The following is a 14,740-nucleotide window of genomic DNA, read 5'->3' as shown; positions in this document are numbered from 1 at the left end:
TACCACTGAGCTAAATCCCCAACCCCCAGGGTTTTTTTGTTGTTTGTTTTTTTGTTTTGTTTTGTTTTTCGAGACAGGGTTTCTCTGTGTAGCTTTGTGCCTTTTTCCTGGAACTCACTTGGTAGCCCAGGCTGGCCTCAAATTCACAGAGATCCGCCTGGCTCTGCCTCCCGAGTGCTGGGATTAAAGGCGTGTAACACCACCGCCCGGCTGAGGGTGGCAAGTTTTAAGACAACCTGAGCTACACAAGGAAACCATCCATGTCTCAAAAGCCCAAAAAAAGAAATCGCTTTGGATATGATTCAGTGTAGTATGCTTGCCTAGCAGGCACAAGTCCCTAGGATCAGCTCCCTCACTGCAATCAACCATTCAATCAATAACCAGGCATAGCGGTGCACACCTTTAATCCCAGCATTTGGAAGGCAGGTGGATCTCTGAGTTCCACGCCAGCCTATTCTGGAGTAAGCTCCTGGACAGCCAGGGCTACACAGTGTGACCGTCTCAAAACAGAAAGAATGGAAAAATCAACCACATAACGACAACACTAAGGTAGGAAGGGGCCTTCTTGACATAACTTTTATTCTCTCACCTGTATAAAGAGGCTATAATTGTCACCTGCTGTTTACAGATTAGGACAAATTTCAGGGAAGTAAAGAGAGTAGCCCCAGATACAAACTACAATGTGATGAGACCAGAACGCACGCAGTCTGGGCAAGAGCGCAACTGCGCATAAAACCTAGGAGCTCCACGGTCAAGTCACAAACAGGCAAAACACAGCAAGCGGCTACAGTGGGAGTCGAGCAGGAGCCTGGGTCCGAGTCCCACCCACCCTTCACAGGCAGCTTCAAGTCGGTCTGGAAACTAAAGCGAAGCAGGAGCGTCCTAAACAGGCACCCACCCCCGGCCTCGGGTAACACGGATGGGCGCGGTCCCGGGCGAAAGGAGGCGACACACTCACCGAACTGCATCCAGTCCCATTCGCTGAGCGTGTCGATGTTGCGGCACAGGTCGTCCAGCACCCGGGACGGCAGCTGGTAGATGTAACAAGCCATGGCGTGACTGCGCGGCGACTGAGCCCACAGCCGAGGGCCGCGACTTCCCTAGTGAGGGGCGGCGCTGCCCGCGGCCGCTCTGGGCCGGCGAGCGAGCGCCCCCAAGTGCCCAAGTGCGGCAGCACGCGCCATCCAGCCCGTGGCCGAGAGCGGGCAGGCCAGCGCCCCCTAGTGGTTGCATTCGATAGCACATGCTGCCCGAATCCTAGACCAGGGCGGGGAGTCCCCTTTTCCCAGGCAGTCAGTCTCTGAGGCTGGCCAACTTTATCTCCATGGCCACCTGGAATGCATTCACCTAATGGATGTTGGTGAGGCTTAAGCGAAGGAAATCCAGAGATTTTTGCCTTCAGTGTTGGGAGAAGGAATGAACGACACAATGTGCTAAATGGTTTAAAAATGCATGGGGCGTGGTGTCATACGCCATTGTCGGGTGGCTGGGGCTGATGGACAAGTTCAAAGCCAGTCTGGTAACACACAATGAATTCCAGGGCAGGTCAACCTGGTCTACAAAGTGAGACCATGTCTCAAAAAACATTATTTTTAATTGAAAAGTAAGCTGGGCATTGGTGGCGTACACCTTTAATCCCAGCACTTGGGAGGCAGAGGCAGGCGGATCTCTGTGAGTTTGAAGCCAGCCTGGTCTACAGAGTGAGTTCCAGGACAGGCTCCAAAGCTGCAGAGAAACTCCATCTGGAGAAGTGGCTCAGAGGCTAAGAGCCTTTACTGCAGCGATTCCTAGCACCTAACAGGCAGCTCACAATCACTCCTCTCTTGAGTTCCAAGGGATCTGATGCCCTCTTCTGTTGTCCTTGGGCACCAGGCATGCACATAGTGCACATACATACATGTAGTCAAAACACTTTTACACCCAAAGTAAGATGTAAAAACTTCAAGTTCATTTAAACTTATTTTCTTTTTTGAGTTTCTCTGTGTAGCCCTGGCTATCCTGGTACTCACTCTGTAGACCAGGCTATCCTAGAATTCAGAGATCTACCTGGCTCTGCCTTCCCAGTGATGGAATGAAAGGCGTCTACCACCATGCCAATCTTTAGTTCATTGTTTTGAACCTTATTTCTCTGCCACACTGGGATCAAGACCAGGCCCTTGGCAAGTTAGGCAAGTATTCTATTGCTCGTCTTATCCTCCTAAGTTCCTGACACTAGATTTTGTGTAGTAAAAGAGAGCCCATCTTACACTGTGACGGATGCTACCCACAGCCCTCCAGGAAGACTGTATCACTGTATACTCGCTAGTCTCCAAGCATGATGCCCGTGGGTCCTCTTCACTTCTCGCTCAGGCACAAAACTTGTTCACCTTCCCAATTCAAGTAAGAATTAATGGACTAGTATACATGTGGCTTTTAATCATAGGGTTCACAGTTTACCAGTGTTTAAAAAAACAAAACAAGGGGGCTGGAGAGATGGCTCAGAGGTCAATTCCCAGCACCCACATGGCAGCTCACAACTGTCTGTAACTCTAGTTCCAGAGGATCCACAACCCTCACACAAGCATACATGCAGGCAAAATACCAATGCATGTAAATATATATATATATTTATTAAATATATATTTATTTATATATATAAATTTAAAAAACAAACAACACAAAATTGATATTTGAATGTTAACCCAAAACTTAAAAAAAAAAACAAAAACAAAAATAAAAAACCATTGGGCAATGTCTGTTTAAAGCTGAAAAGAAGGGGCTAGAGAGATGGCTCAGAGGTTAAGAGCACCGACTGCTCTTCCAGAGGTCATGAGTTCAATTCCCAGCAACCACAGCAACCACATGGTGGCTCACAGCCATCTGTAATGAGACCTGGTGCCCTCTTCTGGCCTGCAGTCATACATGCAGTATACATAATAAATAAATAAATCTTTAAAAAAAAAAAAAAGAAAAAGAAAGAAAGCTGGGCAGTGGTGGCGCATACCTTTAATCCCAGCACTCGGGAGGCAGAGCCAGGTGGATCTTTGTGAGTTCGAGGCCAGCCTGGTCTACCAAGCGAGATCCAGGGAAGGCGCAAAGCTACACAGAGAAACCCTGTCTCGAAAAACCAAAAAGTACAAAAACAAAAACAAAAAAAACAAAAGCAAATAAAAAACCAGCCAGAATTATCAAGTGTGTGGCTGAAGCCAGGAGCTCAAAGGTAATACTGGACTGAGGTGCTGAAAAAAAGTGTGTGTGTCTCTGTGTGTATGTGTCTGTCTGTGTGTGTGTGGTGCTGGGGATCAAACCCAGGCCTCTGACACGATAGGCAAGTGCACATCTCCGTGCCCTCTGCCAGGTTATCAGTGTTGACAACCCGTGAAAATGTTAATCACTTTTTTGGTTGTTTCATAGGTCAAAACTCTGTCCTCCCCTGTGGGGAAGCAGCAGGAGGTCCCTGTGCCCATCAGGTCTCACATTTCAGATCTGCAGACAGCTGAGTCTTCAGAACTGTCACCAGTCTGAATAATTATTGGTTTAGCTGCCCAATCTATAGCAGCTTGTTAAAGCTGAATATGTTTCAGAGGACAGGAGCATTTAAACCTGGGCAAAGACCATGGTTCAAGGTTTAAACCATTAAGCCAAAACTGGGGCCTTCTGTTTTGTAAATAAAGTCTTGTTGGAACACAGAAAAAAAAAAAATCTGTTCTCAGCCAGGTGGTGGTGGCACACGCCTTAAATCCCAGCACTCAGGAGGCAGAGGCAGGTGGATCTCTATGAGTTCCAGGCCAGCCTGGGCTACAGAGTGAATTCCAGGAAGGGCTCCAAAGCTACAGAGAAACCCTGTCTTGAAAAACAAAACAAAACAAAATGACAATGTTTTCAATATGAGTTATTTTAAAGAGCTGTGTGTGTCTGCATGTGGTTATGTGCATGAAACTGCAGGTGACAAGGGACATCAGCCTCCCTGGAACTTAAGTTACAGACAGCTGTGAGCCACCTGACCTAGGTGCTGAGAACCAAACTCGGGTCTCCCGAAAGAACAGCAAGTGCTCTTAACTGCTGAGCCATCTCCAACCTAGTGGATCCTTCTAGAGAAGGTCTTTAAAAGCTCAGCTTAGCCTGGAACTCTCACTGTGGAACAGAAAAAGACCTCCAGCTCCTAATCCAAAAGCCTCCACTTCCAGAGTTCTAGAATCTCAAGAGTGGGCCACCACACCTACCTGAACATCTCACCACCATCTTCTTCAGTGTTGAAATGCTTTATAGAGATACTTCATTTTATAAGGAAAATGAAGCTATCAGAAACAAAGGTAAATTAAAAAGAAAAAACAAAACCTGAGGCCTTGCTTCTTGCCCCCCTCCCACCATTCAGCAAACATCTCAGTTCCCACATGGGAAGAGCCCTGTTAAAAGTAACACAACACACCTGCTTCCTTCACTTAGCACCATTTATTGTACTAAAGGTCAGCCTTTTCTACTCAAGGTAGAAAATATCAAAGTCTGAAGAACACATTTACAGGACGCCAAAGGAAGAGCACGTGACTCAAGTCTCTGGTCTCCACTTTTTGAACAGCACAGAGAACAATATTCAAACTTCCAGTTTAATAAGACAAACAAAGATCCTTTTGAGACAAAGAGGTTTAAAAACATAAAACCAATGTTGCAATACTTCGGCGCCTGCTGACTTCCCAAACACAGGCACCCTCTACACCGGCATGTGGCCACTTCGCTCCCGGAATGGAATGTCGTAGGTTAAGGCGTGACACAGAAAGGCTGGAGGGAATCCGGGAAACCTTCAGTCACTTGCTGACCTTAGAGCATCAGACTACACTCAAGGAGACCAGGATGCTGGCAAACACTCCAACGGTCATCCTCAAAGGAAGAGCATAGCACCCTGGTGTTTACATAGTGCTTGTAGTAACATGGGGAGAAGTGAAATTAGGACATTAAATGAAGGCCAAGCATGCTAGTGCACGCCTTTAATCCCAGCACTCGGTGGTAGAGGCAGGCGATCTCTGAATTCGAGGCAAGCCTGGTAAATCAAGTTCCAGGACAGCCAGGACCACACAGAGAAACCCTGTCTCAAAAACAAAACAAAAAAACAAAGAAAAAGGGAAGAAAAAAAATGAAGTTAAATGAAAAATCAGGATACAAAACAGTACATACCCTATGACCTCAGCTACAACAAACGGCTTCAGCCAATCAAAATATACCCTCCAAAGAGAGCGCCCGTTACAGGGGTTACACGAAGCTGAGGACACATGGTCTTTCTTCTTCCCCTCAGCTGGACTGTCTCTTCTGGTGTGTGCTTTCTCTAATTTCTGTCTACTAGAGGAGTGAGAAAGGAACAAAAAGCAGTCTCACAGAAATGTCTGACAGAAGTAAATGAGTATTTGAGTATCTAAGAAATGGTGTGACTGTCCATAAAACTACTGTGGACTTTGTGCTGCTTTGTGAGCCACTGTTGGGAAGGTGTGCCTGAGTACAGCTTCAGAGACAGCCTCCCTCCTTGCTCGAATGCCAGAGCAAGGTAAACTCCCACTCCTGGCAGCGGGTTACTCCAGACGGCGCTTTAAAACCAGAATTAAACACAAGGCTGCTCTTCTCTGTGTCTGTGTGGATGGCAAGTTACAAAAACACTCGTGACAGTGACTGTGGACAGTCCACCTGGTGAAAACCGAGAGCTGCCAGGGTGGATCAGGAGGCAGGGCCACAGTTTGAGACCCTGTCTCAAAACAAGAAAAGGATAGAGCAGGCCATGGTGCACACATGTGCTCCCAATACTGGGTCAGGGGACACAGGAGGATCAGAAGTTCAAGGATAGCATCACCTCTGGGCTACACGACACACTGTCTCAAAAACATAAAATAAACAACAGCAACAAAAAAGGTAGAAATAGCCAGGCAGCGGCAGTGGAGCACGTCTTTAATCCCAGCACTCAGGAGGCAGAGCCAGGTGGATCTCTGTGAGTTCAAGGCCAGCCTGGTCTACAGAGCGAGCTCCAGGACAGGCACCAATACTACACAGAGAAACCCTGTCTCAAAAAACAAAAAACAACAACAACAACAACAACAAAAAAAGGTAGAAACAAAGTGCTGAGACATGAGAAATCAGAAAAAAGTTCTTTCTAAACACAAGATGCTAAGCTGTTCCTTTACTTGTACACTTAAGGCTTTTCTCAGAGAGATAGACCCTCCAAACTCTCCCACCAAGCACCTGATGGTTTGTCCAGCCAACATTACAGACAGAAGACTCCTGTCATACTAGGCACTGGGCCTCAAAGGATGTCCATCCCTGCCTTGGGGCCTTCTCAGCCTTCCAAAAGCAGGAGGCAGGTGCCCTCTGTTCACATGCTGATGCATTTCCACATTAAAGGACATACTGCAACCCCAGCTGAAGAACTTACACAAATATCCTTACACAGAACTTCCTGACTTACCAGGAAGCCAAACAAAAAACACCTTCTGATGAGTGCTTCTCGAAAGGGCAGATTCAGTGGCATTTTGTGAAGCTTATCCTTAAGCACCACAGAGCCCAGTGACATTAACTTTCTTTTACACAATGGAGTGTATTTTACTCCGAGAATGAAATATTTTAACATGGAAAGAAAGTGACCTGTCCTATGTGTGGATTAAGACTCAGAACCATCAAAGCTGGAGTTCAGGAACACTAATCTCAATGGACTCCTTCAGGTTCCTCTCCCAGGGGCTGATTTTCAAAGTGCTCTTGGGTCAGCCGCTGTATGTCCTTCTGCACATTTGGGTGGTCTTCCAAATCTTCATAGAGCGACCTGACGATGTCCAGCCTCCTGTAGTTCTCGGGCTTGACCAGGCTCCGCACAACCTGAAGGCACCGCTCTTTCAGGGTATACACTGCAAGGTAGGAAACCAAGTCCTTTGAGGCAGACTCAGACACGTGTTGAGCCAGACACCACCAACCACCAATGACATGAACTTGTGACTCTCACTTCAGGGAAAATACAAAGTGGAGCGCGGGGGGCAGTGTCACTGCAGCAGGTCTCACGGCACTCACAACGGGCCCAGGAAAGCGGCCTGGGCCTGAGCTTTTTTTCAACTAACCAAATGTGAAGCGACCCTGGTAACTCAGGGCCTAAGCCTTAAGCAGGTCCAGCAATGTCTGTCTGTCCATTCTTAGGAGCTCTGGGCTATCCTGCTGGAGAGACCACACCAAGAGGGACAGGGCCTTAAGATGTCACTCAAGAGATCCAGCTTTAGGCAAGGACCAACAGGAGACAGCTGCATCAGGTCCTAACAGTAAGCAAAACCACCAACTAGCCAAGCTCAGCCAGACTGGAGGATTTAACAGATATAATGGTCTTGTTAGTTTGGGAGGGAATGTCACACGGCAATAGATAACCAACAGTGTCTGCCTGGATACAGGGCAACCACTGCTATTTGAACTCAGAGTGGCTCATACATGTAAGTAACCACAGCACTCAGGAAGTTGGGGCAAAAATCTCTCTAAATTCAAGGCTAGCCTTCTAAACATAAGTAAGTTCCAGGCGAGCCAGGGCAATAAAGACCTTGTCTCAAAATAAATAAATAGATAAATAAACAAAACTTAAAGTAACATAATAAGCCAGACATGATGGTACAAGTCTATAATCCCAGCACTCAGGAAACAGAGACAGGAAAAATGGTGGAAGTTTGGTCTACACAGAGTTCCAGGTCTGCCGGTGCTACAGAGCAAAACCTTTCTCAATGAACCAAACAGACCAAGCAGACACATGCAATCCCAGCACTCAGGAGGCAGACACAGGCAGATCTCTGTAAGTACCAGGACGGCTGTGGCTACAGGGAGACACTGCCTCAGAGGGGCAACAGGGGCAGAAGAGGAGATAGCTCAGCTGGCAAAGTGCTCTCTGTGCAAGCTCGAGGGCCTGAGTCGGATTCCTTAAACCCACGTTAAAAGCCAGGAATGGTGCCATATGCTTATAATCCCAGTGCTGGGGCAGCAGGAAGGGGGATCCCAGGGGCTCACTGGCCAGCCACTCTAGCCTAGCCAGTGAGTCCCAGGCCACTGAAAGCCCGTTTCAAAAATTAAGGTAGACAATTAGGTAAATAACATCTGAGGCTGCCCTCTGCCCTCCGCACCCATGTCTGATAGACCTGCACAAGCAAGTACATTCACAATGGAGCGAGACAGGGTCTCACAAAGTTGCTCAGACTGGCCTTAAATTTGCTCTGTAGGCTAGTCTTGAACTTGTGATCCTCTTGCCTGAGTAGCTGGGATCACAGGGCTCTATCTTACTCTCCCTTTGTTCTGGGTTCCAGGGCACAAGCCTGTTACTAGACCAAGGAACCAACGGGTATCACAACCATACAAAGAGATACTTTGGTTCAGCCAACTTCTTAGGAGCCCAGGGTGCTTCTGAGACTCACTGTCTTTGTTCAATATAGGACAGAGAAATAAAATACTTCCATTTCATTTATGGTAGAGGACAACACTAAAAGGCTAGATACGCCTTTAATTCCAACAGTAGGGAGGCAAAGGCAGGTGAATCTCTGTGAGTTCGAAGCCAACCTGGTCTACAAAGCAAGTTCAAGGACAGCCAGGGCTGTTACACAGAAACTGTCTTGAAAAACCAACACCCGCCCCCTTTAAAAAAAAAAAAAAAGACCAGATTCCCAGCCTACCTCTAGCACCCTCCAGTGATCTATCTTCTACTCATTACGATGTTCACCAATATCTGTTTTAAGGACTGAGCCCAAATGGTGACTCAGGCCTGCAAATCCTAGTACTTAAGAAACCGAGGCAAGAAGATTTCTCTAAATTCAAAGTCAGTGTGAGCTACAAAGTCCCAGAGAAACCTGGATTAGAGAGCTAGATTCTATTTCAAAAGAAAAAAAAAAAATGTAAGATTGAATAGCAACCTGGAAGTGTGATGTTGGCAAAAATAGGCTGTCCATCCACATTGAGGGACGGCACAAATAATTCCGTTTGGTTAACCAGAAGTCCATCATGGGTCCCCGCATCCCTGAAGAGCCAAAGGTGACCTGTCAACACAAGCAGAGGATGTTAAGAAGCCACACTGGTGTGAGTAAGGCACCTGTCTATTACCCCAAGCCACACCAAACAATTGCCTGTCGCTCTGCTTAATGTCCTATCCAAGCCCTGCTACAAGAGAAGCGTGCAACAGCACTCCTCACCAGCGATTCCCACTCATGAGAAAGCAGGGCTGAAGGGAGATGGCATGCTGGAGGCGAAAGACAGAAAGCAGAAAAAGCATGCCTGGGCTCTGCAACCATCGCAGGAAAGGAGGACATTTAGATCAAGAAAGCGTCACCGGGTCTCCAGCCAAGGAGCTGTAAAAGCAGAATGATATTAGGAAGCCATAGAAGGGGTGGGGTGGCACACGCCTTTAATCTCAGCACCCAGGAGGCAGAACCAGGCAGATCTCTGTGAGTTCAAGGTCAGCCAGGTCTATAGAGTGAAATCTAGGAAAGGCACCAAAACTTTCAGGACAGCCAGAGCTGCACAGGGAAACCCTGTCTCGAAAAAACAAAAACCAAAAGGCTATAAAAAGACTCATGGGTAAGAACAGGCAAACTGATGTATAGTGTGAAAAGTGGACAAGAGCTTGACTCTGGGAGGGAAGGGGTTCAGTGAGAAGGCGCAAGAAGGATCCTCATGCAGTGACGGAAAAGTTCTGAGTTCACTTAGGTGTTGCTGTAACTGCCAAAAACTCTCAAAGCCAAGCAGCTCTGCACCTTCAAGTATAGATTATACCTTCATTTTTAGAAAGAGGACACAGCATCAGCAAAGGAAAGGAGGCAAACCTCAGAGAGGGTTTGTACTCCCTCAGAATACAGCAATCTTTCATGGGACACAAACCTCCTTGAAGACTTTTTTTTTTTTTTGCTGGGGACTGAACCCCAGGCCTCCCGCCTGACAGTAAGTGCCTTAGTACTAACTAGAAACCCAGTTCAAAACCAATAAAAAGTTTCTTGAGACATGGTCTCACTATGTAGCTCAGGCTGGTCCCAAACCTACTGCTGCAGCCTCACTAACACTGACATTATAGGCACGCATCATCATGCCTGCCTTAATTCTTTTCATACAAAATGAGGTGCCAGGCAGTGGTGGCGCACGCCTTTAATCCCAGCACTCGGGAGGTAGAGTCAGGTGGATCTCTGTGAGTTCGAGGCCAACCTGGGCTATCAAGTGAGTTCCAGGAAAGGCACAAAGCTACACAGAGAAATCCTGTCTCGAAAAACCAAAAATAAACAAACAAACAAACAAATAAAATGAGGCACAGGATTGGAAATACTGCACAATGGTAGAGTACTTGCCTAGCATGTACGGTCCTAGGTTCAATTCCTAGCAGTCACCAAACCAAAATTTAAAAAAAGTAAAAACCAGGCATAGATAAATCTTGGAGAATAGAGAATTAACCCGTTTTTATGTGAAATAGGAGACTATAGACGTTTTGAGTCCTGTTGTGTTCTTCCTTATCAAACATCAGAAGTTTGGTGTAAAAGACAGACTGCTACATGCTGAAGCTCTTTTCAAACCGATGAATAAATGAAAGCAGGGGCTGGAGAGGTGGTGGCTCAGCAGTTAAGGGCACTTGTTGTTCTTGCAGAGGACCCCAATTTGGTTCCCAGCACCCACACAGTGTCTATCCTTTGTACCTCCAGTTTATGGGGATCAGAGCCCCTTGTCTGGCCTCTGTAGGCACATCATACACATGGTACAGACACACCCTCAAGGGAAACACCCATACACATAGGGGGAAAAAAAGACAGCTGGGCAGTGGTGGTGCACACCTGTAATCCCAGCACTCGGAAGGCAGAGGCAGGTGGATCTCTGTGAGTTCGAGGCCAGCCTGATCTACAGAGCTAGTCCAGGACAGGCTCCAAAGCTACAGAGAAACTGTCTCGAAAAAACAAAACAAAAACCAAACAAACAAACAAAAAAAAAAAAGAAAGAAAAAAAAGACAGACCAGACAGAACTTGACAGAAAGCTTGCCTAGCATGTGAAAAGCCCTGGGTTCCATCATTAGCACTGAAAAAAAAAAAGTGCTACATCTCCAAACATCTAAGAAATTTCTTTTCTCCTCTACATACCAAAAAAATAATTTGTGAAGCATTAGTTATTTCATCTTATTGTTTTTGTTAAATCAGGGTATTATGTTGTCCAGGCTGGCTTGAACTCCTGATCATCCTGCCTCCACCTTGTTCTCCAAGTTACAAATTTGTAATACCATGCCTATCTGCATGAGCTCATTAAATGTTCTCTCAAGAGCCTCCCTGGATAGTTATGAAAAGTAAATGATTCTGTTCACATGTATAATCCCAGTTCTCAGGCAGCTGAGGCAAGAGGAATGCCCCAGTTTTTTGTTGTGTCTCAGTCAATGTTCTACCGCTATGAAGAAATACCAGGACCCCAGTGACTCTTGTAAAAGAAAACGTTTAATTGGGACTGGCTTACAGTTTCAGACGTTTAGTCCATTATCAACATGTTGGGAAGCATGCTGGCATCCAGGCAGACATGAGGCTGGAGAAGTAGCGGCTGTGAGTTCTACATCCAGATCCATAGGCAGCGGGCAGAGACACAGATTCTGGGTCTGGCTTTGGCTTCTGAAACCTCAAAGCCCACCCCCAGTGACATACTTCCTCCAACAAGGCCACACCCACGAATCCTTTCAAGTAGAGCCACTCCCCAAGCATTCAAATACATGAGCCTATGGGGGCTATTCTATTCAAACCGCTACAGTTTGCTTGGTCAAAATTATGTTTTCTTTTTTTGAGTGAGTGCAGGCATTCACAACATTGGATCCCTGGAGCGAGCTAGAGTTACAAGGAACTCCTGAATTGCCTGATAGAGATTCTGGAACCAAGCTCTGCAAGAGCAGTATGACCTGGGCTTGGTGACAAAGGTCTTTACTTGAATCCCAGAACTCAGAAGGCAGAGGAAGGCGGATCTCTCTAAGTGAGAGGCCAGCATGGTCTGCAAATTCCACACCATACTAGGCTATGGTTTTTGTTTGTTTCAGATACAATCTTGCTACGTAGGCCTCAAACTCACTGAAATCCTCCTGTCTCGGCCTCCTGAGTCCTAGGCTACCACACCCAGATTTGGGTATGTTTTTCACTGTACAAATATAGCAATATCAAACAGCCCTATTTCTCTAGGGCTAACATAACCTTTTAAACCTTTTCTCCCCCTATTCAGCAAGCAGACAAAAGGGCATGGGGAAGTTGCTTCAGCCACCCGAGTCTTGGAATTCTACACAAGAGAGCAGCTTCGCTTTCTCTTCATAACCATCTAGGAAGGGCCTTGATATTACTTTTCTCCACTGATGGTCAATACAGCTCACACTGTCGTACAAACCTGAAATCCCACCATTCAGTGGCAGAGGCAGCAGGATCAGGAATTCAACCCAGTATTCCATGTTCACTAGTCTTGGGCCAAGACTCCAGTCCGCATAGGCATCTCCCAACTTCAACTGTCAACTCCCTCGGCTGACTTTTATTCTCCTCCCTTTCTTCTGGGAGGCGTGTTCCTTACCTGGACGCACCCGCACACTCTGCCCACGCTTTCACAACCCTCTGAACCCGGTTCCTAACGCAGCAATTATGACACCGGCTGGCTCTTGTCTGTTCATGCATTTGTCTGTGCCCCTCTAGGTTGTCACCACTAAGTCAAGGCTTCGGATGCAGAACCGGCCCGGGAACTGGGGACGCCGGGCATTTCTCGTGGGTAAGAACAAAGTGCTCGGGGTTGGAAAGAACGCGCCAGGCCTGTTACAGCACCTGCGGCCTAGCGCGCGGTTCGTACCTCGGTAGCTGTGGATGCGGCGGCCGGTGCCCGGTGGCAGCGTCGGGTAGGGCTGAGGCTCGCCGTCGAAGTTGAGCCACAAGGGCAGCACGACGCGTGGGCTGCGGTTGCAAAAGATGACCTGAGAGGGCTCGCGCGAGTTCACCGAGCGCAGCACCGGCCGCGGCCGCCCAGCCTCCATCTCCCCAGGGCCCGGCTCCCCAGCCGCCTCCTCTTCACTGGGCATTATTGGAACTGATCGCCTCCGGATTGGCAAACTGGACGTGGGCGGCGCGTGCGTGTGGGCTTACGCGCTCCGGGGCAGGCCTGTGAGCTCCAGACGCGCTCCGTCCGGCTTGAAACGCGGAAATGGCGGCCTAGAGTTCTGGGTTGGGGGGCGGGGCCGCAGGGCGGGTGGGCGGGGCCAGTGGAGGGGCGGGGGCACGGAGGAGGCCAGAGTCGTAGGATAAATTCTGCTTCGGAGAATTGGTTTTCTGGGGGTTTGTTCCTTCGGTCTTACTCTGTAGCCCTGGAACTCACTATGCAGACCCGGCTGGTCTCAAACTAAAAAATCTTACCTGCCTTTGACTCGAAGTTAGAGTGATCCCCCTGCCTCTGCCTCCAGAGTGGTGGGACCTCGCCATAGTTTTTTGAGTTTGCTTAAATTTCAGATCTCCACGAGTTTGCCATAGTTCCCCCTCTACTATTATTTAAAGCTTTTCTCACTGGAAAATTTGTCTGTTTTGACAAATTTACTACAAAATTTAAATTGTCAGGCACTCCCCTTTGTTTCCCATCAATTTAGATTTCTCAGATTATGGTATTACCAGTTTTTGTTTCCTTTTGAAAGTTCTTATGCACGTGAATAGAATTTTAAAATATTTCATTCATCTTGGCCGGGCGGTGATGGCGCATGCCCTTAATCCCAGCACTTGGGAGGCAGAGGCAGGCGGATCTCTGTGAGTTCGAGGCCAGCCTGGGCTACAGAGTTCCAGGAAAGGCGTAAAGCTACACAAAGAAAACCTGTCTCAAAAAAACAATAAATACGTAAGTATAAAATATTTTATCTTTTTCTTTTTAGACAGAGACTAATTGCATAGCTCCCATTGGCTTGGAGCTCAACATGTAACCTATGCTAGCCTCAAATTAGTGGCAATCCTCCTATGTCTGCCTCCCAACTGATGGTATTATAGGTATGTGCAGCCATGCTTGGTTCTAAGAATTAGCATGAAACTACCATCAATGAACGTTCATTACCATTTTCCATAGACATTTATGGTGAAAGTAAATGTCAAGAACAAAAGCAGGTATTGTATTTTATCCACTGTCTATATTAGAGGCTGACTGATCCAAAGGCTTCCAAAATTCAACATTTCTCCTGAATTACCTAAGTGCTGTTGACAGATGGCAAGTGTCACAGTTGGAATCTCACCTGGCTCTTTTCTCAGATATAACATCAGATTCTTTGATGAGCTTTATTTTATTTATTTATTTATTTATTGGTTTTTCGAGACAGGGTTTCTCTGTGTAGCTTTGGAGCCCGTCCTGGAATGTGCTCTGTAGCCCAGGCTAGCCTCAAACTCACAGAGATCTGCTGGGCTCTGCCTCCCGAGTGCTGGGATTAAAGGATGGGCCACCACCGCCCAAGATGAGCTTTTTTTTTTTTTTTTTTTTTTTTAAATATAGTGTGTGTGCTTGCATGCAGGTAAGCATGTGCATGTGTGTACACATGGAGTTGCCCAGGTGCCAGTGAACAACAGAAGACGAAGTCTGTTGTGGGTGTTGGGTATAGAACCTGGGTCCTCTGTAAGAGCAACCAGTGCTCTTAACCACCAAGTCAGATCTCTAGCCTCCAAATTCTGTCTGTCTGTCTGTCTGTCTCTCTCTCTCTTGGTTTTTTGAGTCAAGTTTTTCTGTGTAACAGCTCTGGTTGTTCTGCAACTTGCTTTGTAGACCAAGCTGGCCTTGAGCTGG

At 47.1% G+C, this 14,740-nt stretch overlaps 2 protein-coding genes across 2 annotated transcripts in view; both read right to left on the bottom strand.

The window, feature by feature from the left end:
• The window catches only part of Irak2 (interleukin 1 receptor associated kinase 2), a 54,361-nt gene extending 53,227 nt beyond the window's left edge, over positions 1 to 1,134 (bottom strand). The window contains exon 1 of the mRNA XM_036182682.1: positions 959 to 1,134. Coding sequence (XP_036038575.1) covers positions 959 to 1,052 — 94 coding nt within the window. The 5' untranslated portion in view covers positions 1,053 to 1,134. The remainder of the gene's footprint in view (positions 1 to 958) is intronic.
• Positions 1,135 to 6,016: 4,882 nt separating this feature from the next.
• Positions 6,017 to 13,639, bottom strand: Vhl (von Hippel-Lindau tumor suppressor). Its single transcript, XM_036182860.1, has 3 exons — positions 12,788 to 13,639; positions 8,877 to 8,999; positions 6,017 to 6,854 (listed from the first exon to the last, which is right to left on the bottom strand). Exons 1-3 carry the CDS (start codon positions 13,011 to 13,013, stop codon positions 6,658 to 6,660), a joined length of 546 nt encoding a protein of 181 aa, XP_036038753.1. The 5' UTR covers positions 13,014 to 13,639; the 3' UTR covers positions 6,017 to 6,657.
• Positions 13,640 to 14,740: the final 1,101 nt, after the last annotated feature.

Source organism: Onychomys torridus, chromosome 3 (assembly GCF_903995425.1).
Source record: "Onychomys torridus chromosome 3, mOncTor1.1, whole genome shotgun sequence".
In the NCBI taxonomy this organism is placed as follows: domain Eukaryota; kingdom Metazoa; phylum Chordata; class Mammalia; order Rodentia; family Cricetidae; genus Onychomys; species Onychomys torridus.
The sequence above is the reverse complement of the archived record's forward strand: the minus strand, read 5'-3'. Positions and strand labels throughout refer to the sequence as shown.

What these genes read in the sequence shown, in the direction of transcription:
- Vhl (XM_036182860.1), bottom strand. Translation starts at nt 13,013, where the DNA reads ATGCCCAGTGAAGAGGAGGCGGCTGGGGAGCCGGGCCCTGGGGAGATG. An exon ending in CCGCATCCACAGCTACCGAG is followed by an intron (nt 9,000 to 12,787) that starts GTACGAACCGCG and finishes TTGTGTTGACAG; the next exon opens with GTCACCTTTGGCTCTTCAGG. An exon ending in TGCCAACATCACACTTCCAG is followed by an intron (nt 6,855 to 8,876) that starts GTTGCTATTCAA and finishes CCTACCTTGCAG; the next exon opens with TGTATACCCTGAAAGAGCGG.